Source organism: Schistocerca cancellata, unplaced genomic scaffold (genome assembly GCF_023864275.1).
Source record: "Schistocerca cancellata isolate TAMUIC-IGC-003103 unplaced genomic scaffold, iqSchCanc2.1 HiC_scaffold_426, whole genome shotgun sequence".
Taxonomy (NCBI): Eukaryota; Metazoa; Arthropoda; class Insecta; order Orthoptera; family Acrididae; genus Schistocerca; species Schistocerca cancellata.
The window spans coordinates 6,013,605-6,039,045 of NW_026046443.1; the positions used below are offsets into that span (position 1 = coordinate 6,013,605).

Here is a 25,441-nt window from a genome sequence, read left to right on the forward strand (position 1 = left end):
GGTGGTGAATGTCTTTCTGTACAGTAGTAATGGTACAAAGGAAAGAAGTATTTTTACTTATTTTCTTACTGATTTTCTTACTGATTTTCACTGAAGACCTTAAACAGTACAACAGGTAACACTTGCTGAAAGACTGATAAGTTGAGTATCACACACAGCACATAATGAGCACAATAATAATTGTTTCTCTGTCAACAGCCTTCGAATCACTTCACACACTTGTACCTCTATGCTCCTTACACAAGACTAGTCTGGACTGTTTTACACCCACACTGCTCCCTGCTCCTTCAGTAAGTGAAGTTGAACCCATTTCCACTGAACCTGATCTTAGAGACAGTGTCGGCAGCGGAGAACTTGACACCTAGCGCTGACGGCTGTTGCACCTGCTGTGCTGAGGCAGCTGTTCCAGCTGGGGCCACCGCCACTTGTTGCTGTTGCTGCTGCTGCTGTTCTGCTGCTGGCTGTGCACGAACGATCGGCTGCTGCACCTGTTGTGTCTGCAGCTGCTGCTGCTGTTGTTGTTGTTGCTGCTGTTGCTGCTGCAGGAGTTGCAGGTGCGCCTGCTGGAATGCGAGAAGCTGCTGGGTATAGGCGTCCGCCTGCTGTGGCGTCACCTGCGACTGCTGCGGCTGAGGCTGCAGCTGCTGCAACTGCTGCTGCTGTCCGATCTGCTGTGCTTGCAGCTGCGCCTGCAGAGGGTTGTACACGGCGGCCTGTGGCTGCAGCTGCTGCTGCTGGAGTCCGCCCAGGGCGGCTGCGTGCTGCGCCTGGAAGGCCGCGTAGGGCGACAGCTGCTGCGGGTTCAGGCCGGAGTACGCCCCGATCTGTCCCGGAAGTCCGGCGTAGGCAGCAGCTGGCTGCGGCTGCTGAGGCAGTCCAGTGTATGACGACAGGTAGGCGCCCGGCTGCGTCAGGCCCGACTGCGCCGCCAGTAGGTTGTTCAGCGCTGCGTTTGGCTGCAAAACACACCAAGGATGAATTGGCTTCAAAGATTTTGATATCAACAACTCATGTAAGGAATAAATGTACTGAGACACTATTGTAATCTCTGATTTTCCTCGAGAACTATCATATTTTCGCAACTGTGAGCACTGGATGTCTACTGGTGAAGCACACATCTGCGAATCGAGCGGTCATGGTATCGAATCCCGATCGAGCGACGAAAATTTTTATTGCTACCTTTAACCTGGCCTTCATCTTTCTGTGACATGAAGACCAAATGACACAGATTTTTGGAGTGTTTACTTCGAAGAGAGTTTGTCAAGTCTCTGAAGTAAACACTCAAAAACGAATTCAAGAGATCTAGATATTGACAGATCCAGTTATGTAAGTATCGGTAGATAAAATCTCTAGACGGAGTGCATAGAGGGCTGAGAATAGCATTAATGGGATACCAAAACAGGTGGTGTAAATAAACACCTTGGCGATTTACCTTGGTAAATATTTGACTGTTTGCTGTCTTGTATCCACGATGTAACAAAAGCGTACGAATTTAACAGTTATCTGCTAACAGATATGTGGGCTGACATCCACAGAGTGGCTGAGTCGGGTGCACCCATATTCTGTTTCTTTCCATGTATCTGTTTTCTAGTGAGATAGTTGTAAACTGTGCTATTGTGCTGACAAAGAAAATGTAGGGCTGTGTCCAAATTATATCTTACATTTGGGCTATTTACCTTTACATCATGCAACACCAGGTCAAAGCTTAGTACCAAGGAGATGAGAGACCACGGATGTGGACTTGCCATCATAGTTATACCACTGGAGATCCGTCCGATGACAGTGGGCATAGTACCAGAAACTCTGCTCGAGATAACATTACGAACTTCTGTATGGAATAATGGGGGGATTACGGCGAAGAAAGAATTACGAAGTATTAGAGAATCCTATTAAGTGGCATCAGGAGAAATATGAAGAAATCGAGAAATAAATTATCGTCAGAATCACTCAGCACACACAAAAGTCAAAACAACATTTGGTGAAATTAAAAGTAATGGTTGTTAAAATGAAGTGTGCAGTGAGGATTGAGATGTTAATCGCAGAGGAAAGAGCGGGCCAAATACATAGAAGGTTTGCATGAGGGGGGGGGGGGGGGGGAATTACGTGATGATGTGAGAGAAGAAGAAATTGGGATCGATGTCGAAGGCATAGAGGATCCAGTACTTGAGTCAGAATTTAACTCTGGAAGACTTAAGATCAAGCAAGACAGAAGGGATGGATAATATTCCATCGGAATTTCAAAAGTCATTAGGGGGTGGCGAAACCAAATGACTGTTCTGGTTGGTGTGTAGAATCTATGGGACTGGCGACTAACCATCAGACTTTTGGAAAAATGTCTTCCAAACCATTCTTGTGATAGTAACAGCGGCTGTTCTGGTAGGTGGCCACTCTCTTCCCCCACTGCTGCCACATAACATATTCTTGCTAAGACCTACGGTTATTTTTGTAACTAGCTTCCCTTTTCTTCCCCCTGAGTGATCAGTGTACTTCTATTTCTATTTATTAAAATGAAAGCAAATTCTTCAAGGTTTAAAGGCACATTTTTAGCCATAGCACGTAAATCTATTTTTTTTAATCAGATAACCCTGTTCAATAAAGCATGAAAGCCAATGCAAGTTATCTTGTGCGCGGTCGCATGTGATCGCTGGTGAGACACAGAAAGGATGTCAAGTCTTTTGTTAATTACTTCTTCTGTTATCTGTTCTGGAATGGAGTCGAGGGAGAGCCTCGCGCGTTACACTGGCCGCTCTAATTTAAAGTCTTTAATTTTATAAAAAGTCACTGCGTACTGCAGGGCGCATACTCGCGCATACTAGTAATTACATAAGGAAATTCCACTGGTCACGGACGAGATACCGACATGCGGATAATCAACATATCACTAGTGATTAATATTGTATTCCCAATGTAAGTAGCATAGTGCACTTCAGTAATTATAGTTATGATTAACGCTATTGTGATTTCATTATTTGTTTAATCCATGACCCTAAAATTTCAACATTGTATGTAAACTGTATTTTTAGTATTTATCTCATTTTAGCTCAGAAATAACGTGGCCCAGGAACCTCCTTCTTACAGCGACGAAATTCTCAAACTATATGTCCGATGCCACCTTATCAAGCTTTAAATATATTCACTGATTTTTAAATATATCCATCCAACTCAATTCAGTTCAAGAAAAATTATAAAAAAACAAAATAATATAATTATTCATATTTACCTACATATATTATTTAATTACTTACAAAGTTTCAAATTTGAAAGTTTTGCACTTTCTTTTAAAACATATAAAAAAGAACGAAAATGTACGATGCACAGTATGTTGTCGGTTTGTAAGTGTTCAACATTTGTTCCTTATGTTTTATTGTGGACCTCACCAATCATCTTGAAATTCATCCCAGTAACGCTGGAAGAGTGGGTGGTGGGAAACTATAACAGAGGGAAATGAATTTATGTATAAATATGCACAAAATTTATTGTAAAAATCACTTTTTTTATTCCATTAAAAGTTTCTATTGACGGGAATATTCCCTGTCCTTAAAGCTTTCTCTGAGTTCGCCTAGTATTAAATCGTATTGAACTTGTCACCATCTTAAATAAACTTCGGAACGCAATATGACTAAATATGACAAAAAAGGATGTCGAGTTTATAGCAACAAAAGTAACCAAAAGTGCTATCTGCAAGGTTAGCAGGAGAGCTTCTGTAAAGTGTGGAAGGTAGGAGACGAGGTACTGGCAGAAGTAAAGCTGTGAGGACGGGGCTTCAGTCGTGCCTGGGTAGCGCGGTAGAGTACTTGCCCGCGAAAGGCAAAGGTCGCGAGTTCGAGTCTCAGTCCGGCACACAGTTCTAATCTGCCAGAAAGTTTCTTATCAGCGCACACTCCGCTGGAAAAGTGACCAACTCCCAATGAATCTGACAACTTTTGAACAGAGAACAATGGCATGGAACTCAACGCATTTATTGTCTTAAGAAAAAGGCCCTTTGCTCTGCCGAGCTGTAGAATCAGCACATCCATAACGACCGTGAAAGCGACTGCTGCTGACTGTCTGAGCGCAGCTGCCGCACCGTCGGTTGACGCTCGGTGCAGCTCTGAAACCTGCCTACGCACTTGAACTAATATTGTCCACAATACTCCCCTCTGTTAACTGCTCCGGTATCGTACTGCTTACGAGTGAAATCAGCTGCTTGCCCATTGCCCTGATAAAGACAAGAGCCTCACTACAGGCATGCGAGAAATAAAATCACTTCTAATGCCCGAATACTCTTAGAGCTTCCTAAGCAACCCACTCTGCCTGCAGAGTGACGAATACATAGCTCACAGAGACGCTCTGGAACTTCTAGATAATCAGTCAGAGTCTGTGCCTCTCTATTGTGCACACAAGATGGCCCACACGGAGACACATCACGGAGAAGGCTCACACCCGACTGCCCTTTACACAAAACTCACAACTCCGCTATTGTCCAGCCACAGGGCTCGTCTCTAAATGAGTGTCCACTTTCTACTTCGAGTCATACAGCCTCCCACCAATCCGTGTTAGTTCGTGTAGTAGTCGAGCGTAAATTTCCAGCAAAATCCCAACTCGTGACTAGTTTTTAAGAAGAGGTAATGTCTGTTTTCTTTTTTTTTTAATTTAAGGAATAGGAGGCAAACTTTTGCAAGCAATTAAAGGTCTTTACATGGATAGTCAGGTAGCAGTTAGAGTTGACGGTAAATTGAGTCCATGGTTCAGAGTAGTTTCAGGGGTAAGACAAGGCTGCAACCTGTCTCCACTGTTGTTCATATTATTTATGGATCATATGTTGAAAACAATAGACTGGCTGGGTGAGATTAAGATATGTGAACACAAAATAAGCAGTCTTGCATATGCGGATGACTTAGTTGTGATGGCAGATTCGATTGAAAGTTTGCAAAGTAATATTTCAGAGCTAGATCAGAAATGTAAGGACTATGGTATGAAGATTAGCATCTCCAAAACGAAAGTAATGTCAGTGGGAAAGAGATATAAACGGATTGAGTGCCAAATAGGAGGAACAAAGTTAGAACAGGTGGACGGTTTCAATTACTTAGGATGCATATTCTCACAGGATGGCAACATAGTGAAAGAACTGGAAGCGAGGTGTAGCAAAGCTAATGCAGTGAGCGCTCAGCTTCCTTCTGCAAGAAGGAAGTCAGTACCAAGTTACCTGTGCACCGTTCAATCTTTCGACCAACTTTGTTGTATGGGAGCGAAAGCTGGGTGGATTCAGGTTAGCTTATCAACAAGGTTGAGGTTACGGATATGAAAGTAGCTAGGATGATTGCAGGTACTAGTAGATGGGAACAATGGCAGGAGGGTGTCCACAATGAGGAAATCAAAGAAAAACTGGGAATGAACTCTATAGATGTAGCAGTCAGGGCGAACAGGCTTAGATGGTGGGGTCATGTTACACGCATGGGAGAAGCAAGGTTACCCAAGAGACTCATGGATTCAGCAGTAGAGGGTAGGAGGAGTCGGGGCAGACGGAGGAGAAGGTACCTGGATTCGGTTAAAAATGATTTTGAAGTAATAGGTTTAACATCAGAAGAGCCACCAATGTTAGCACTGAATAGGGGATCATGGAGGAACTGTATAAGGGGGGTTATGCTCCAGACTGAACGCTGAAAGGCATAATCAGTCTTAAATGATGATGATGATGATGATGATGAATTTAAGCTGTGGACATTGGACTGCGGCTGGCCTGGGGCCGTTTCGCTTCGCTTCCCACTCTGCTACCTGAAAACCCTCACAGCTGAAACCTGTATGGACGTGTACTGCTAAGAAATGGCTTTCAGCCGGCAGGTCTGCGTCACCTCTGTGCCATTGACTCGGGAACGCGGCTGCACACCGCCCCCCCCCCCTTCCCCTCCCCGCAACGCGAAAGAACGTGCCCCCCTTCTAATAGCCGTGTAACGCAATTCTCTAGAGGAACGGAAGGTTCCAAATGATTAGAACAGAGCACAGATAGTCCCAGTTTTCAAGAAGGGTCGTCGAGCAGATGCGTAAAACTATAGGCCTGTATCTCTGACATGGATCTGGCGTATCATGTCATTTCTGGAAATCCAGAATCTACTCTGTAGGAATCGACGTGGATTCCGGTAACAGCGATCGTGTGAGACCCAACTCGCTTTATTTGTTCATGAGACCCAGAAAATATTAGACAAAGACTGCCAGGCAGATGTCATTTTCCTTGACTTCCGGAAGGCGTTCGATACAGTTCCGCACTGTCGCCTGATAAACAAAGTAAGAGCCTATGGAATATCAGACGAGCTGTGTGGCTGGATTGAAGAGTTTTTAGCAAACAGAACACAGCATGTTGTTCACAGTGGAGAGACGTCTACAGACGTTAGAGTAACCTCTGGCGTACCACAGGGGAGTGTTATGGGACCACTGTTTTTCACACTATATATAAATGGCCTAGTAGATAGTGTCGGAAGTTCCATGCGGATTTTCGCGGATGATGCTGTGGTATACAGAGACGTTGCAGCATTAGAAAATTGCAGCGAAATGCAGGAAGATCTGCAGCGGATAGGCACTTGGTGCAGGGAGTGGCAACTGAGCCTTAACATAGACAAATGTAATGTATTGTGAATAGATAGAAAGAAGGATACTTTATCGTATGGGGCCGGCCGGAGTGGCCGTGCGGTTCTAGGCGCTACAGTCTGGAACCGAGCGACCGCTACGGTCGCAGGTTCGAATCCTGGCTCGGGCATGGATGTGTGTGATGTCCTTAGGTTAGTTAGGTTTAATTAGTTCTAAGTTCTAGGCGACTTATGACCTCAGAATTTAAGTCGCATAGTGCTCAGAGCCATTTGAACTTTATCGTACGATTATATTATAGCGGAACAAACGCTGGTAGCAGTTCCTTCTGTAAAATATTTGGGAATATGTGTACGGAACGATTTAAAGTGGAATGATCATATAAAATTAATTGTTGGTAAGGCGGGTGCAGGTTGAGATTCATTGGGAGAATCCTTAGAAAATGTAGTCCATCAACAAAGGAGGTGCCTTACAAAACACTCGTTCGGCCTATACTTGAGTATCGCTCATCAGTGTGGGATCCGTACCAGGTCGGGATGACAGAGGAGATAGAGAAGATCCAAAGAAGAGCGGCGCGTCACACGGTTATTTGGTAAGCGTGATAGCGTTACGGAGATGTTTAGCAAACTCAAGTGGCAGACTCTGCAAGAGAGGCGCTCTTCATCGCGGTGTAGTTTGCTGTCCAGGTTTCGAGAGGGTGCGTTTCTGGCTGAGGTATCGAATACCTCCCGAGGAGATCATGAATATAAAATTAGAGAGATTCGAGTGCGTACAAAGGCTTTCCGACAGTCGTTCTTCTCGCGAACCATACGCGAGTGGAACAGGAAAGAGAGGTAATGACAGTGGCACATAAAGTGCCCTCTGCCACACACCGTTGGGTGGCTTGCGGAGTATAAATGTAGAATGTAGATGTAGAACAACATCACCTTCAGGAAGCCTGTCGATCAGCCCGCTAGTTCACAATGCCTGTGTACATTTCCTGTGATTTCTCAGCAAAAATAGGGTGCCCTATTCTGACTACCAATTTTCCCTTGAGCATTCAATCCAGGCCATTAATAATGTCATCCTAATTACCCTAGTATGTCAATATTCTAAATGACTTTCGAAATGCGTTCGACAGTTCCGCACTGTCGCCTGCTACAAAAAGTGCGCGCTTACGGTTTATCCAATGACACATGTGGTTGGATAGAAAGTTTTCTAACAGACAGGGAGCAGTATGGTGTCCTGAACGGGGTGACTTCATGTGTGCCCCAGGGCAGCGTAATAGGTCAGCTGCTTTTTACGATTTACATAAACGATCTGGTTGATGGTATTGACAGCGGCATTTGTTTGCCGATGATGCTGTAGTCTACAGGAAAGTAGTATCACACGAAAGTTGTGAACAAATCAATGAGGATTCGCAGAAAATAAATGCGTGGTGTAATGACTGGCAGTTACCTGTCAATATTAGCAAGTGTAACCTACTGCGTATAACAAGGCGAAAATCCCCATTAATCTACGAGTACAAAATAAATGATCAGTCTTTGGAAGCGGTAACAGTCAAGTAGGCCTATCTGGGTGTGACTATTCGAAATGATCTCAAATGGAATGATCAGATTACACAAGTAAGTGGTAAGACGAACTGTGGATGGCGGTTTATTGGTAGAATCCTGAAACGATGCAGTCATTCAACAAAGGAAATAGCTTACAATACGTTGGTTCGTCCAGTCTTAAGAGTACTGCTCGTTTGTATGGGACCCTTACGAGTTGGGTCTGATTCAAGAGACTGAGAAGGTCCAAAGAAGAGCGGCAAGATTCGTAACTGGTACATTTAGCCATCGCGAGAGCGTTACAAATCTCATTGAAAGTTTGAAGTAGGACACACTTGCAGATAGACGACGCGCTAAACAGAAGGGGCTGCTCACTAAATTCCGAAATCCAATCTTCGCCGAGGATGTAGAGCATATATTATTACCACCAACTTTCAAATCGCCTAATGATCATCATTCAAAGATAAGGGAAATAAGAGCTCTCGCACTGAGGCGTTCAGACAGTCGTTTTTCCCTCGCGCGATCCGCGAGTGTAACAGCGGCGGGGGGGTGGAGGGGGGGAATGTGACTTTGGCGCGAATTTCCCTCCGCCACACACCGCTTGGTGGCTAGCGGAGTATATATGTAGATATGTACAGTAGATGTAGACTTGTTCTCTATTTCTTATTGCAATTACAATACAAGTAATGTTCTAATTACTTCAAGCAAGACGTCCATAAGATGCGACGCTTTACAACGTGTCCTTTAGGTCTTAATTTTTATTAACTTTTTTATTTAATTATATGCGGCAAAACATTTTACACACTTCCAATGTACTCATCGATGACTTACGCACATATCACGCAACTACATGAAAAGTATTACTGCGCCATATCCTTGTTTTTTTTATGTTAGTTTTATACCGCTGTTGACAAATTGTAAATTGAGGTGCCAGGTATTTGTGGCTTCATAATATTTTGTTATTATTTCTGCAACTTACGAAACAAGTATTTGAAATATTGCACCTGTATAAAATTTTTATTGTTGTTGCCTTTATTGTTCCAACCTAGAGCTGTATGAAGATTATATGCAACGCAGATTCAAATCGGTTGTCAGTAAATAAAAATCTGTAATACAGATGGTGTTTGTTTATTTATTAAACTCCTGAGTCGGATTATTGAAATGAATATTCCAGAGTGAAAGCAGACAATATTGTTATTCACATATTGTCTCACGAACTGTCTGGATCATTTATTAGCTCTGGAATGATACGTTATCCGACACAGTACCGTGTAGAAATATTTATTTTCGGAGGGATATTCATCCCTTTCTTTCACATTTCAGGGGAAAACTCTCCTATTATCAATATCGCAAATATGAGCAGTGTTGCCTTCCGGTAGTGCCCTTGTTCATTTTAGCGGAAATTTAATTAACAGACAACACGTGTGCTTTTGTTTTATTGAAGAGTCGGTAGGCGAATTTCGACACTTATGAGGCTTTGTGCAAACACCGGCATCGACTAAAGGCGAGGTCTGTTCTGCACTGCGGAGCCAAAGCTTACATCGCATCCCGTGTGAAGCGTTGCATCTGCCTGCACTCCCCCGCTCCTATAGAGCGCACTTCTCGTTCCTTCGGCGCATAGGGATTCCCTCCGCTGCAGTTTTGCACAGTTCGACGAATATGCCGAAGAATAGGGACATAGCCATCGGTATTTACGGTCCAGATATTCGCCTTAGTATCGGCAAACAGTAGACGGTTCCAGGGAGAGGACGCCATAAGTTTGCGATAAGAGGCTATTCGTTTGTATTCCTGCAGTTTCCTTCCCCCCTTTTTAGTAGTGGATGACCGTTTCCACTCTTTAGACAGGCCTCTCCTTTTAGCTGACTATCTTAAATCCATTTCTGAACTTCTGTCACAATACGCTAAAGAAGTGGCTCCCATTTCGTTTATGGAGTGCCAAGAGCTATGCACTGTGGGCAGTCTTACGGATCATTCACATGTTCAGTCACAGTTTCTTACGTATCTATAGGTGACAGGTTTTCCTACGCTGTACCTATTTACTACGACGGCGACGGCGCTGAAGTCCCTTATTTTTATACTTCAGTGTATTTTTGGCGACAGATTGTCGCCTCCAACTCTGAGCATATTTAACATTATGCCCCAGTTTACTGCGCTGAATGCACACGTAGCACAGAAATGTGTGCAGAACGTTACAAATCGTAACACTGCCTCGTGCAGAACTGGAACACTACTAGCATTCGGAATCGGTACGACTTCCTGAGTTTTTGTGTACTTACGCATCTAGTCCAGACCTCACCTGAGTGTGCCCAATCCGAGATACGAATGGCTGTATGCGAGGGTCCACGGCAAAGCGAGCACATGGATAACACGAGAGCCGGCCGCAGTGGCCGAGCGGTTCTAGGCGTCTAGGCGCTTCAGTCTGGACTGCGCGACCGCTACGGTCGCAGGTTCGAATCCTGCCTCGGGCATGGATGTATGTGATGTCCTTAGGCTAGTTAGGTTTAAGTACTTCTAAGTTCTAGGGGACTGATGACCACAGGAGTTGAGTCCCATACTGCTCAAAGCCATTTGAACCATTTTTGTTAAATCCCATAGTGCTCAGAGCCATTTGAATTTTTGAACACACGAGATCCCGGAAAACAGTTGCTCAGGTGCTAATGCGCAAATGTGGTTTACTTTGCTAATGAAAACGGTACATTTCGAGTATCTACACTCCTGTAAATTGAAATAAGAACACCGTGAATTCATTGTCCCAGGAAGCGGAAACTTTATTGACACATTCCTGGGGTCAGATACATCACATGATCACACTGACAGAACCACAGGCACATCGACACAGGCAACAGAGCATGCACAATGTTGGCACTAGTACAGTGTATATCCACCTTTCGCAGCAATGCAGGCTGCTATTCTCCCATGGAGACGATCGTAGAGATGCTGGATGTAGTCCTGTGGAACGGCTTGCCATGCCATTTCCACCTGGCGCCTCAGTTGGACCAGCGTTCGTGCTGGACGTGCAGACCGCGTGAGACGACGCTTCATCCAGTCCCAAACATGCTCAATGGGGGACAGATCCGGAGATCTTGCTGGCCAGGGTAGTTGACTTACACCTTCTAGAGCACGTTGGGTGGCACGGGATACATGCGGACGTGCATTGTCCTGTTGGAACAGCAAGTTCCCTTGCCGGTCTAGGAATGGTAGAACGATGGGTTCGATGACGGTTTGGATGTACCGTGCACTATTCAGTGTCCCCTCGACGATCACCAGTGGTGTACGGCCAGTGTAGGAGATCGCTCCCCACACCATGATGCCGGGTGTTGGCCCTGTGTGCCTCGGTCGTATGCAGTCCTGATTGTGGTGCTCACCTGCACGGCGCCAAACACGCATACGACCATCATTGGCACCAAGGCAGAAGCGACTCTCATTGCTGAAGACGACACGTCTCCATTCGTCCCTCCATTCACGCCTGTCGCGACACCACTGGAGGCGGGCTGCACGATGTTGGGGCGTGAGCGGAAGACGGCCTAAGGGTGTGCGGGACCGTAGCCCAGCTTCATGGAGACGGTTGCGAATGGTCCTCGCCGATACCCCAGGAGCAACAGTGTCCCTAATTTGCTGGGAAGTGGCGGTGCGGTCCCCTACGGCATTGCGTAGGATCCTACGGTCTTGGCGTGCATCCGTGCGTCGCTGCGGTCCGGTCCCAGGTCGACGGGCACGTGCACCTTCCGCCGACCACTGGCGACAACATCGATGTACTGTGGAGACCTCACGCCCCACGTGTTGAGCAATTCGGCGGTACGTCCACCCGGCCTCCCGCATGCCCACTATACGCCCTCGCTCAAAGTCCGTCAACTGCACATACGGTTCACGTCCACGCTGTCGCGGCATGCTACCAGTGTTAAAGACTGCGATGGAGCTCCGTATGCCACGGCAAACTGGCTGACACTGACGGCGGCGGTTCACAAATGCTGCGCAGCTAGCGCCATTCGACGGCCAACACCACGGTTCCTGGTGTGTCCGCTGTGCCGTGCGTGTGATCATTGCTTGTACAGCCCTCTCGCAGTATCCGGAGCTAGTATGGTGGGTCTGACACACCGGTGTCAATGTGTTCTTTTTTCCATTTCCAGGAGTGTATAATTACAATTACGCTCTTCATTTACTCAGCAGAGTACGAATTATGTACACTGTGATGGATTACTTCCTTCCAAGCTTCTTTCTTTCCATTTAGAATAAGCCATTCCTTGAAGGTGGTCATGATAAACCCTCGACGTGCTGGCGGTGAAAATTGTTACTTCTTTCTACAGCTGCCCTACATGGCTCAAAATGTCACCAGATCATTCGATCCACCTTACGCGTTATCTATCGTAGTGTTTGGCGATGCAAAATCTCTTAAATAAAGTGCGTCCGTCTATTAATAAGACGATAAGTATAAAATACCTGCGCAAGAGATAAACACGTGGAATTTAAGCATCTCCGTGCGAACTCGATAAAAATATATATGCAGACCGTATTAAGATACGGTAAAGAGATAATTATTCCATGTTGGACATTGGAAGAGAGATGTTCTATGTCGGATTGAAAAGAGATTGCTGGAAGCCGACATTTAGTAATCTATGTTGAAGAAAATAAATACATATAGAAGCACAAAAGGAGTATCAGGTGTGTCGAGTCATAACCCTTAATCATTTCAAAAGAAATATTCAGTGATTATAAAGAAGCAAGTCATTCGGATGTGTTGTGAAGTTTGATGGAGCGAACATGCAGTTTTACACGGTTTTGTGATTCGTCGAGAATACTTCTCCGAAGACCTAAATAATTTCACGAACTTAAGTTGGACGCCATATTCCATACACATGACACAGTATAGCACTTGGCTGTACCGATCGATTTCCGTAGAGCGATAAATCATCTTTAGCGATTTCAGGTGGAGAAGTTCCAGCAAGGAGACTCAAAGAGATCTGTTGCTGCGAAACGCAGAACAGTAAGTAATATAGACTTCATAACCACCGCAAACGTAATTAAAAGGACTCAAATAAAAGGAGCAAACAGAGAAAAGGAATCGCTAAACTAAACCATAAATAAAAATCAATTAATAATAATACGCAATGACATTAATAAAAGGCTCATTAAAGAATAGAATAAAAATAAGAACTTTAAACCATCTAATGAGTTATAGAGGCAGCAAACATGTGATTTTTAGTTTTCATATACTTGCTTACCAAATTTGAAAATGTAATATGCTAATGTCACAGTAGATGTTTAACACCACAGAAACTGTATATATTAGGTTGGTTGGTTTGGGGAAGGAGACCAGACAGCGTGGTCATCGGTCTCATCGGATTAGGGAAGGATGGGGAAGGAAGTCGGCCGTGCCCTTTCAGAGGAACCATCCCGCCATTTGCCTGGAGTGATTTAGGGAAACCGCGGAAAACCTAAATCAGGATGGCCGGACGCGGGATTGAACCGTCGTCCTTCCGTGCATATATTTATTGAGGCAATGTAACAGCACGGAAATTACACAGACTACGAGTCACTTTCAATTAGTAATGCAACACGTATTTTCTCTCGGCTATTTTCGGTTGAAAATATGCGGAACTTGTTGTGGCTCATCGTGGAATATTCCTGCGTCAGCCCCTACAGTTTTATGAAGTTCCGATATATGGCGGAGCTATACGTTGACAAATCTTTAACATATTGCAGCGTGTCAGCAACTGTGAAATGTACAGCAAATAAACAATGTTTTCAGCCTTCAGTTGCAAGGTAATTTTATTCGTTTACCTAGGTTTCGATTCCAGTAATGGAATCTTCTTCAGAACCTATAAATTAAACCACATATGGACATATATTACTCACTAAAATGCATTATCAGTCTAATGATTGAATAATGAAGAAATTGTGATACTTACAACAATGAAATTATTTTGTGAGCCAAACACTGGCCATGTCACAGAATTAAAAATTAAAACATTAAAGACGCATAATCATAAGATTATGTCAGTCAAAATTAAAACCATTAGGGCGAACGTAGACGGAGCTGCGCCGGCCATAAATCAGGACCACACGTACGCGGCTCGAAAACTAGGCGTCGTGAGCCGTTACGCGGCGAGGCTCGGCCGCGGCCAAGCGCATGCGCAAGCGCAAGCGCGAGAGACAAACTGTCTCAAAATTACTTAGAGCAAATATACATATAAAACAAAATGTAACTGAAAGCTGTCTTACAGCTGTCCTGATTTATGGCCGGCGCAGCTCCGTCTACGTTCGCCCTAATGGTTTTAATTTTGACTGACATAATCTTATGATTATGCGTCTTTAATGTTTTAATTTTTAATTCTGTGACATGGCCAGTGTTTGGCTCACAACATAATTTCATTGTTGTAAGTATCACAATTTCTTCATTATTCAATCATTAGACTGATAATGCATTTTAGTGAGTAATATATGTCCATATGTGGTTTAATTTATAGGTTCTGAAGAAGATTCCATTACTGGAATCGAAACCTAGGTAAACGAATAAAATTACCTTGCAACTGAAGGCTGAAAACATTGTTTATTTGCTATACGTTGACTTCAAAACGGCATCTGTAACGAGATGCGTTCCAAGCAGAGAGATGTCGTTGAGCTTCTTTCGGTGGAAAAGCAGAGCATCTCAAATATTGAAAGACGCTTGCAGAATGACTACGGAGACCTGGTAGTGAACAAAAGGGCGGCGAGTCGTTGGGCGAAGCGTCTGTCATCTTCGCGACAAGGTGGCGCAAACGTATCCGATCTTCCGTGTAGCCGCCGGCCGCATACAGCTGCGGCTTCTGCAATGTTGGAACGTGCGTACACTCTTATTCGAGGTGATCGACGAATCTCAAACACCTCAGTGCCCAACTGGACGTCTCTGCTGGTACAGCTGGCTCAGTGGGGAGCTGTACTTGGTTGGTAGGGAGGTCATGGACGCAGCAAGACGTCGGCTCCAGCGTCCACCAATAGACACTAAAGCTGTCGGCACACGGACCGTGCTGTCGAACGTTAACGTTGAGCGTGCCAAGTTCAACGTGCTGCTGAACGCTCAGGAACGATGCTACTTGTGCATACGGTACGTGGGCCCCAACGTGGTATACGCGATCGCAACGCACTCGAGCGGCAGTTTGAGGGATGTTTCTAGTTCGCAAATCACACTGTTTACTCAACGGGCGCGCGTAAAATTACCACGTTAGCTCTATTAAAACGCACATTTCCTCCATCGTCCATGAAAAGGAAACTACCATGTCCAATCAATAAGGACACAGGCTTATAAAAGTTCCATTACAAACAGTGTGCTACATATTTGGAATACTTCTCCGCATAAGACAAACATTATTTCATCATTCCCACATTTTAGTAAAACCCCAAGGTCAGTCTTACTTGAATACTGTTCTTACCCAGTAGCAGAATCTTTGCAACATGTGAATTACGAAGCGTAAAAGAACAAGGAGCAAGATATCTTTATACAAGTAGCGCAAGCTGTCCTGTAGATTAAGCCAAGCGAATAGTCACTCCTCAAAAAAAAGTGAACTTGTATTTGTATAACATCAAATATTATAGCACATACTTATATTAAACTAATAATAAAGTATCAGAACCTAATAAAAACGCAAATGTTAGGAAAAAAATATGGAAGTGTTAAGACGCGAACCACCGCCTCAACAAAAATTAAATGCTGGACAAAGACGCTACTCATTACTCTATATCAACGACATACGTTAACAACCCAATTATGTTATATTACTCCATGCTAAATACGTTAACAGTACATAATTATGTCACTAATTGAAATTTAATTATTACAAATTGTGCCAAGAACAATGCGTTGGGTGGATCTTCAGTGTGTCGCAGCCTTCAAATAGCCTACTCTCATAATATGCATGTTACAATAATTCTTTTGCCACGAATATGATGTTTCTCATTATTTTATTGGAAACGAATCAGACAACTAACAACGTGTTTTCCAGTGATTCTCAATTTGCTGGTGCTCAGAAACGGCATATATACATATAGGCTTGAAATGAATGCTAATATGGCGCCTCGTAACTCTGTACTGAAGGGAGACGGCGTGCGTGTGACGTAGGTGGCGATGTGCCATCTCATTGGTCAACGCTCAGACGCACGCTCAGAATATCTGACTCGCTAGATATTGCTCTGCACGTTCCGAAAGACTCCCGAACGTGCTATTCCACGCTATGACGTCAGAAACTCGGCACGCTCAACGCTCAATGTTCGGATGCACGGTCCGTGTGCCGACGGCTTAAGCAGGCATAGAGGCCCTCCCAGTCAGGTGGGGTAAGCAAAATAGTGGCGAATAACATGCTGTGTTGGAATCCTGAATAAAACCAACCTGCTTTCAGAAAAAGAAAGTGTTGCACTTGTGGTGTCATCGCCAGACACCACACTTGCTAGGTGGTAGCCTTTAAATCGGCCGCGGTCCGTTAATATTATCAGTGATTGCAGACCGAGCGCCGCCACACGGCAGGTCTAGAGAGACTTCTTACCACTCGTCCCAGTTGTGCAACCGACTTTGCTAGCGATGGTTCACTGACAAAATACGCTCTCAGTTGCCGAGACGATACTTAGCATAGCCTTCAGCTACGTCATTTGCTACGACCTAGCAAGGCGCCATTACCAGTTACGATTGATATCGTAATCAAGTACCGTCAAGAGCGACGCTCATCATTTATGGATTAAAGTTAAGTATTCCACCAGCTACGTCCATTTTTCTAAAGTCTAATTTCCTTGTCCTGTTCCAGACCTCACGCCAGCCTGCGTGAGCTAAAACGCGTGCCTTTCGGCTTCCTCTAGTATACCGGGTTGGCTCTCCTGCCAACCCACAACAGCACTACTTACTGAACGTCCGTCGTGTACTCATAAAGTAAATAATAAGAAATTAATAAAATCAACACAATTAGTGTTTCTCGTCTCAAACCATAAGCGCTTTACGTGCTTGTCGTCAAATATTTAACACGTTAAATGACTTGTTAAGTAAGAAAGCGTTTCAAGCTGTTTATATACCGGAGATCGATTAACCGTAGAAGCTTGAGTGAGGTGGGAGAGGAAGGGTTACTGGTTCACTTCGAAAATTAATTACAATTCCACACCTTTTCACTCTGTCAGTACAAACGAAAAAGATTGCTCAGTAAAATTTGTAAACTCATGCACCTGTTTGCGTTGGGAATAGGCAGATTCGGAAATACACTACCGGCCATTAAAATTCCTACACCACGAAGAGGACGTGCTACAGACGCGAAATTTAAGCGACAGCAAGAAGATGCTGTGATATGCAAATGATTAGCTTTTCAGAGCATTAAGACAAGGTTGGAGCCGGTGGCGACACCTACAACGTGCTGACATGAGGAAAGTTTCCAACCGATTTCTCATACACAAACAGCAGGTGACCGGCGTAGCCTGGTGAAACGTTGTTGTGATGCCTCGTGTAAGGAGGAGAAATGCTTACCATCACGTTTCCGACTTTGATAAAGGTCGGATTGTAGCCTATCGCGATTGCGGTTTATCGTATCTCGACATTGCTACTCGCGTTGGTCGAGATCCACGACTGTTGGCAGAATATGGAATCGGTGCGTTCAGGAGGGTAATACGGAACGTCGTGATGGATCCCAACGGCCTTGTATCACTAGCAGTCGAGATGACAGGCATCTTATCCGCATGGCTGTAACGGATTGTGCAGCCACGTCTCGATCTCTGAGTCAACAGATGGGGACGTTTGCAAGAAAACAACCATCTGCACGAACAGTTCGACGACGCTTGCAGCAGCATGGACCATCAGCTCGGAGACCATGGTTACGCTTACCCTTGACGCTGCATCACAGAGAGGAGCGCCTGCGATGGCGTACTCAACGACGAACCTGGGTGCACGAATGCCAAAACGTCAATTTTTCGGATGAATCAAGGCTCTGTTTACAGCATCATGATGGTCGCAGCCGTGTCTGGCGACATCGCGGTGAACGCACATTGGAAGCGTGTATTCGTCATCGCCATACTGGCGTATCAGCCGGCGTGATGGTATGGGTTGCCATTGGTTACACGTCTCTGTCCCCTCTTGTTCGCATCGACGCCACTTTGGACAGTGGACGTTACATTTCAGATGTGTTACGACCTGTGGCTCTATCCTTTAGTTGATCCCTGCGAAACCCTACATTTAAGCAGGATAATGCATTACCGCATGTTGCAGGTCCTGTACGGGCCTTTCTAGATACAAAGAAATGTTCTACTGCTGCCCTGGCCAGCACATTCTGCAGATCACTCCAATTGAAAATGTCTGGTCAATGGTGGCCGAGCAACTGGCTCGTCGCAATACGCCAGTCACTACTCTTGATGAACTGTGGTATCGTGTTGAAGCTGCGTGGGCAACGCCTGTACACGCCATCCAAGCTCTGACTCAATGCCCAGGCGTATCAAGGCGGTTATTACGGCCAGAGGTGGTTGTTTGGGTACTTATTTCTCAGGATCTATGCACCGAAATTGTGTGAAAATGCAATCACATGTCAGTTCTAGTATATTTGTCCAATGAATACCCGTTTATCATATGCATTTGTTCTTGGTGTAGCAACTTCAATGGCCAGTAGTGTAGAAAAGGTACCAAAGTGGTAGAGCGGTTCTAGGCATTGCAGTCTGGAACCGCGAGACCGCTACGGTCACCGGTTCGAATCCGGCCAGGGGCATGGATGTGTGTGATGTCCTTAGGTTAGTTAGGTTTAATTAGTTCTAAGTTCTAGGCGACTGATGACCTCAGAAGTTGAATCGCATAGTGCTCAGAGCCATTTGAACCATTTTTGATTGCAATCGTCTGATATCTTAGTACGTTTCGATGTTGTGTCTTTATTTGCAAAGGTGGCCTTGCATGACTCTTTGGAGTTCATTATTAACAAGTTTGACGAGGACATTGTAGCATTATTTATACACGTGCTTACAGGGTTATTACAAATGATTGAAGCGATTTCACAGCTCTGCAATAACTTTATTATTTGAGATATTTTCACAATGCTTTGCACACACATACAAAAACTCAAAAAGTTTTTTTAGGCATTCACAAATATTCGATATGTGCCCCTTTAGTGATTCGGCAGACATGAAGCCGATAATCAAGTTCCTCCCACAGTCGGCGCAGCATGTCCCAATCAATGAGTTCGAAAGCATCGTTGATGCGAGCTCGCAGTTCTGGCACGTTTCTTGGTAGAGGAGGTTTAAACACTGAATCTTTCACATAACCCCACAGAAAGAAATCGCATGGGGTTAAGTCAGGAGAGCGTGGAGGCTCTCGAGCGCTCTGACGGCAGAAACCTGAAGTGCGGCTTCAGCCGAACAAAACTTTATGAGTTTTTCTACGTATTTGTAGTGTGTCGTGACCATATGTCAATGAATGGAGCTACAGTGAATTTATGAAATCGCTTCAATCATTTGTAATAGCCCTGTACTTCTACATACTTCTTATTTCATGACCAATATTTTGAACCAGTGGACGGTGTCACCATGAGAAGCCCTCTGTCTCCTGTGGTGGTCAGTTATTTTATGGAGGACTTTCAAGCAAAAGCACTACGATCAGCCACTCTCAAACCCTCTTGTTTCCTGCGGTATGTGGATGATACATTTTTGGTGTGTCCACGTGGAGTTGATGCTCTATCTACATTTCTTCAGAATCTGAATTTGCTCCACCCGAATATAAACTTCACAATGGAAGTTGAAAAAGATGGTACTTTACCTTTTCTTGATGTTTTGGTACGAAGGAAAGCGGATAGAACCTTGGGACACAGCGTCTACCGCAAGCCAACGCATACAGATCTATATCTGCAGGCCACAAGCTGCCGTTATCCTGCACAGTGCGGTAGTGCATTACGTACGTTAGTTCATAGAGCACATGTGGTATCTGATCCTGAGACCCTGTCGAGTGAAATACAATGTTTGAAGTCAGTGTTCCGACAAAACGGTTATTCTGAGAGACAGATACGTAATGCATTCAGGCCCAGGCGAGTTCAGTCTGTGGGGCAGAACGAAGATTCGAAGACACCCGCCACTTTGGCCTTTTTGCCGTATGTTGGTGCCATGTCGTCGAGAATCGGAAGAGTCTTCGGAAGATATGGAATTAAGTGTGTTTTCCAACCATCTGCAAAACTGAGAAACCCGTTGGGTTCGGTTAAGGATGATCTTGGCCTGAGGAAATGTGGTGTGTACAGGACTCCTTGTGATTTTGGGGCAGCATATATAAGGCCAGACATGTGGCACAGTACAAGAACGCTCCGATGAACATCAATGTCATACACGCCTTCGTCAACCGGAAAAGTCGGCAATTGCGGAACACTGTCTGGATACAGGACATCGGCATCATCTTTCTGGGACTGCGTCATTAAGGAAGCAATACATATCGGTACAGCCGATAATCTCATCAACAGGGATGTGGGATTACAGCTGAGCACAGCCTGGGACCCTGCACTGGCTGCTATTAAATCACGACGCGAAAATATTCTTCGATAACGGACCCGTCATAACATTGGCCTAGCACGGTCTTCGGTGAGTAATGTCTGGCCACACTGTTAGCAAACGCAGGGTACAGCGAACGCGCACGGGAGACGCTCTGCGATTTTCGGCAGAGGGCGTTTGAATGTGGTAGCATCTACAGGGTGTTTCAAAAATGACCGGTATATTTGAAACGGCAATAAAAACTAAACGAGCAGCGATAGAAATACACCGTTTGTTGCAATATGCTTGGGACAACAGTACATTTTCAGGCAGACAAACTTTCGAAATTACAGTAGTTACAATTTTCAACAACAGATGGCATTGCGGTCTGGGAAACTCTATAGTACGATATTTTCCACATATCCACCATGCGTAGCAATAATATGGCGTAGTCTCTGAATGAAATTACCCGAAACCTTTGACAACGTGTCCGGCGGAATGGCTTCACATGCAGATGAGATGTACTGCTTCAGCTGTTCAATTGTTTCTGGATTCTGGCGGTACACCTGGTCTTTCAAGTGTCCCCACAGAAAGAAGTCACAGGGGTTCATGTCTGGCGAATAGGGAGGCTAATGCACGCCGCCTCCTGTATGTTTCGGATAGCCCAAAGCAATCACACGATCATCGAAATATTCATTCAGGAAATTAAAGACGTCGGCCGTGCGATGTGGCCGGGCACCATCTTGCATAAACCACGAGGTGTTCGCAGTGTCGTCTGAGGCAGTTTGTACCGCCACAAATTCACGAAGAATGTCCAGATAGCGTGATGCAGTAATCGTTCCGGATCTGAAAAATGGGCCAATGATTCCTTTGGAAGAAATGGCGGCCCAGACCAGTACTTTTTGAGGATGCAGGGACGATGGGACTGCAACATGGGGCTTTTCGGTTCCCCATATGCGCCAGTTCTGTTTATTGACGAAGCCGTCCAGGTAAAAATAAGCTTCGTCAGTAAACCAAATGCTGCCCACATGCATATTGCCGTCATCAATCCTGTGTACTATATCGTTAGCGAATGTCTCTCGTGCAGCAATGGTAGCGGCGCTGAGGGGTTGCCGCGTTTGAATTTTGTATGGATAGAGGTGTAAACTCTGCGCATGAGACGATACGTGGACGTTGGCGTCATTTGGACCGCAGCTGCAACACGGCGAACGGAAACCGGAGGCCGCTGTCGGATCACCTGCTGCACTAGCTGCGCGTTGCCCTCTGTGGTTGCCGTACGCGGTCGCCCTACCTTTCCAGCACGTTCATCCGTCACGTTCCCAGTCCGTTGAAATTTTTCAAACAGATCCTTTATTGTATCGCCTTTCGGTCCTTTGGTTACATTAAACCGTTGAAAACTTCGTCTTGTTGCAACAACACTGTGTTCTAGGCGGTGGAATTCCAACACCAGAAAAATCCTCTGTTCTAAGGAATAAACCATGTTGTTTACAGCACACTTGCACGTTGTGAACAGCACACGCTTACAGCAGAAAGACGACGTACAGAATGGCGCACCCACAGACTGCGTTGTCTTCTATATCTTTCACATCACTTGCAGCGCCATCTGTTGTTGAAAATTGTAACTACTGTAATTTCGAAAGTTTGTCCGCCTGAAAATGTACTGTTGTCCGAAGCATATTGCAACAAACGGTGTATTTCTATCGCTGCTCGTTTAGTTTTTATTGCCGTTTCAAATATACCGGTCATTTTTGAAACACCCTGTATCTGCAAATCATTGCGCATGCGCGATTTCCGCGCCTACGCATTACGCGCACGCATGCTCTAGAAACGGGGCGTCGACGTGCGGTTACCGACAGTAGTACCCAGCCACCAGCAATGTTGAACCACCTGAAGATGTCGGACAGTTGCTCTGAGGAAATATTGAGGAATTTGCACAACGTGATCCTGCGGCAAACCCGTGAAGACTATTTACAACCTTCGAGAAACTTGCTTTCCGGATGAAAATGCACCAGGAACATGGCTCAACGAGTTCTTCCGCTCGAAACCAAGTGACTTCTACAGTCACGGAATGGTAAAGCTGCCCCAGTATTGACAGACTGTTCTAAACAATGAAGGAGAATATATTGTTGATGACTATGGTCTCTGTTATATGTATCTGCTGAGTTACTAAAGTAATGGGAAAATGCTACGAACTTATGCACCAACCCAGCATATCGTCTGGTGACGACTTACCAGGAAGTAGAAACCGACATTAATACAATTTGTGTCACTTGAGACCTGAGAAATATAACTTCCTTAAAAAATCGTTTACGAAACGGTAAATATGCTTTTGTGAAGCAGTAGGTCTCACGCTAAATCTGTCATGGTATCTCAGGTTAGAGCGGAACATAAAACTGAAGCGTGCCTTTTCAAATTGGTTTTGTTCATCTGTGTTTTCGTTATAAAATATGTTTGTCATATTCAGTTCACTCCGATCAAATAAAGTTTTTGCTATATTCTTTGTGGGAGGGGGAGCGGTGGTACTCGGGAACAGATTCTGCTACACTTTGATAGTGAAACAGTTACGCAGCGATCAGCATATTAAAACAAATCTCTGTTTAAATTGTTAATTTTTGCATACTGCTCGCTAAATGCTTTCGTATGCGTATATCTTTTCAATATATCTCGTTCTGACGCTGTTTTTCCTTCAAGCATTCCGTATCTGTTCGCTGGAGTCACAGCTCGTCTCTGAAGCGTTCACCTTTAAAGGCAAGATTAATCTCGGGAACAGAAAAGTTTGCGACGGGCAGGTCTGGGAAACAGGGTGGATGTTCGATCGCTCAGAAGTTAGTTTGAAACCTGATACTTCTACCTGGCCAGAAGTCTATTATGGTATGTTGTGTGCGGTTAAAAGACAGAGTAATCGTGTCAAATAGTATACACACACACAAACACACGAGAAGTCGTTACACATAACGTGGGATGGGGATATTCGTCTTCTGAGAAGATACTGAGGCATCTCATTTTGTTTTGTCTCTGTGAAAAATGTAAACGTTTTTGTCAAATGACAGTTTTTTGCAGCATAGTTGTGTCAGTGCTGCTTTGACAACTTATACTTAAATAATTCCTCTACAATTTCGTCACTGAATATCGAAGATTTGTAACGGCGTCTTTAGTTTTTCTAAATTTTCTCACATACACCTGAAAACTGTCTATTTTGTCGATTCTTACGCGATTAACTTAACAAGTGGTAACGGATTTAGCTGATTAAACTCAAGGCGTTAGCAGATTTTTTAAAACTGTAATAGGGATGTTTTATGATGAGACCTAACAGCAGACTTAAAAGGGTAACAGAATTCCACGCTAATAGGCTGTTAAAACATTATCTGAATACGTAACACAGTTTTCAAGAAAAGGTGACACATTTCTCATATTTAAGTAGAGATAAAATGCGACAGTTTATTCAAATGGTTCAAATGGCTCTGAGCACTATGGGACTTAACTTCTTAGGTCATCTGTCCCCTAGAACTTAAAACTACTTAAACCTAACTAACCTAAGGACATCACACACATCCATGCCCAGGCAGGATTCTAACCTGCGACCGTAGCGGTCGCGCGGTTCCAGACTGTAGCGCCTAGAACCGCTCGGCCACCACGGCCGGCGACATTTTATGATGAAGAGGTTTGTGAACGTGGAGAGAGAGTACTGCTAACGCTTTCCATTTAACACAATTGCAGAATGCTCCTGAACGTTGTACAGTACGAACCTATACTGGCCTTTATCAGAACTAGAACAGAAACAGAGATAAAGGATGCTTATTAAATTTTTTGGTAATTCTACATACATAGGAATCAATACATATTATGAAAATTAGTGTATGTATGTACGTGTGTTCCACATTTCCTCCTAAACAAATGGACCGACTTAACCAAACTGGGTAGACATAGTCCTCATCGTCCGGCAAAAATGGCCGTGTGGATAAAATCCATCTACATACATGTCGAAAGGAACTTTGCATCGTAATCAGTATTATGTATATTGTAAAATTAAGTGTACAACATAGCCGCCGCTAAAGCTCAGAAACGAGTCCCGGTACGATAAAAGGAGTTATATTATGTGGCAGCCCCCAATTCCCCACCCATGAAGAAGGTTCCCGTTTTTACCTGAAGGGCATGCTTCTGAATATTTAACTTCTGGCAAGATTTGCCCTCTAGAAATTTCTAAAATATTCCAGAGAGTTCGAGAATATTCGAGAACATTCCAGAACATTCGAAAGTATTCGAGAGAATTCCACAACATTCCAGAATGTTCCACAATGATCTGGGATGTTTTGGAATGTTCGGAATTAGTCTGGAACATTCATAAAGATTCTAGAATGTTCGGGAATATCTCGTAACATTCCAGATCATTGTGGAATATCCAAAAACACTCTCGAATGTTGAGGAATGCTGCGGAACATTGTGGACCATTCGAAGCCTTTTTGGTGAGCTCTGGAATTCGCCACTTGTGGCGCTAACCATTGATAGGGGTATATAAAGCAAGACTCGTAGTTGGTTCGATCATCAGTTTCTTATCAGTGACGAAGGGAGGAACCGAAAAAGTAGTGCAGTGAGTAAATAAAAACGAACAGTGAAAGGTGAATAGTCAATGTGCCACAGTGAATTAATATAAATTGAAAATAGGGTAGGAACAGTGAGTAAAGTGTACTTAGTTTATTCCGTAAAAAGATTTAATTTATATTTCAGACAATGCCCAAATGTAAAAGAGGAGATCTTGCCAGTTCTGAAGCAAAACGGGAAAACAAAAAGAACAACGAAAAAAGGAAGCGCAAAACACGTTTCAGTTCCTAAACAAAGACAATGAGCATCGTGATATGCAGAGAAACCGGAGGACAACGAAATTTACGGACTGAAGAATGAAGAATTGCGCCACAGTCCTATAATAA

The 25,441-nt window shown here is 44.4% G+C and overlaps 1 protein-coding gene across 1 annotated transcript in view; it reads right to left on the bottom strand.

Moving 5' to 3' along the window:
- Positions 1–263: 263 nt before the first annotated feature.
- The window catches only part of LOC126124782 (putative uncharacterized protein DDB_G0271606), a 70,676-nt gene continuing 45,498 nt past the window's right edge, over positions 264–25,441 (bottom strand). The window contains exon 3 of the mRNA XM_049915127.1: positions 264–956. Coding sequence (XP_049771084.1) covers positions 288–956 — 669 coding nt within the window. The 3' untranslated portion in view covers positions 264–287. The remainder of the gene's footprint in view (positions 957–25,441) is intronic.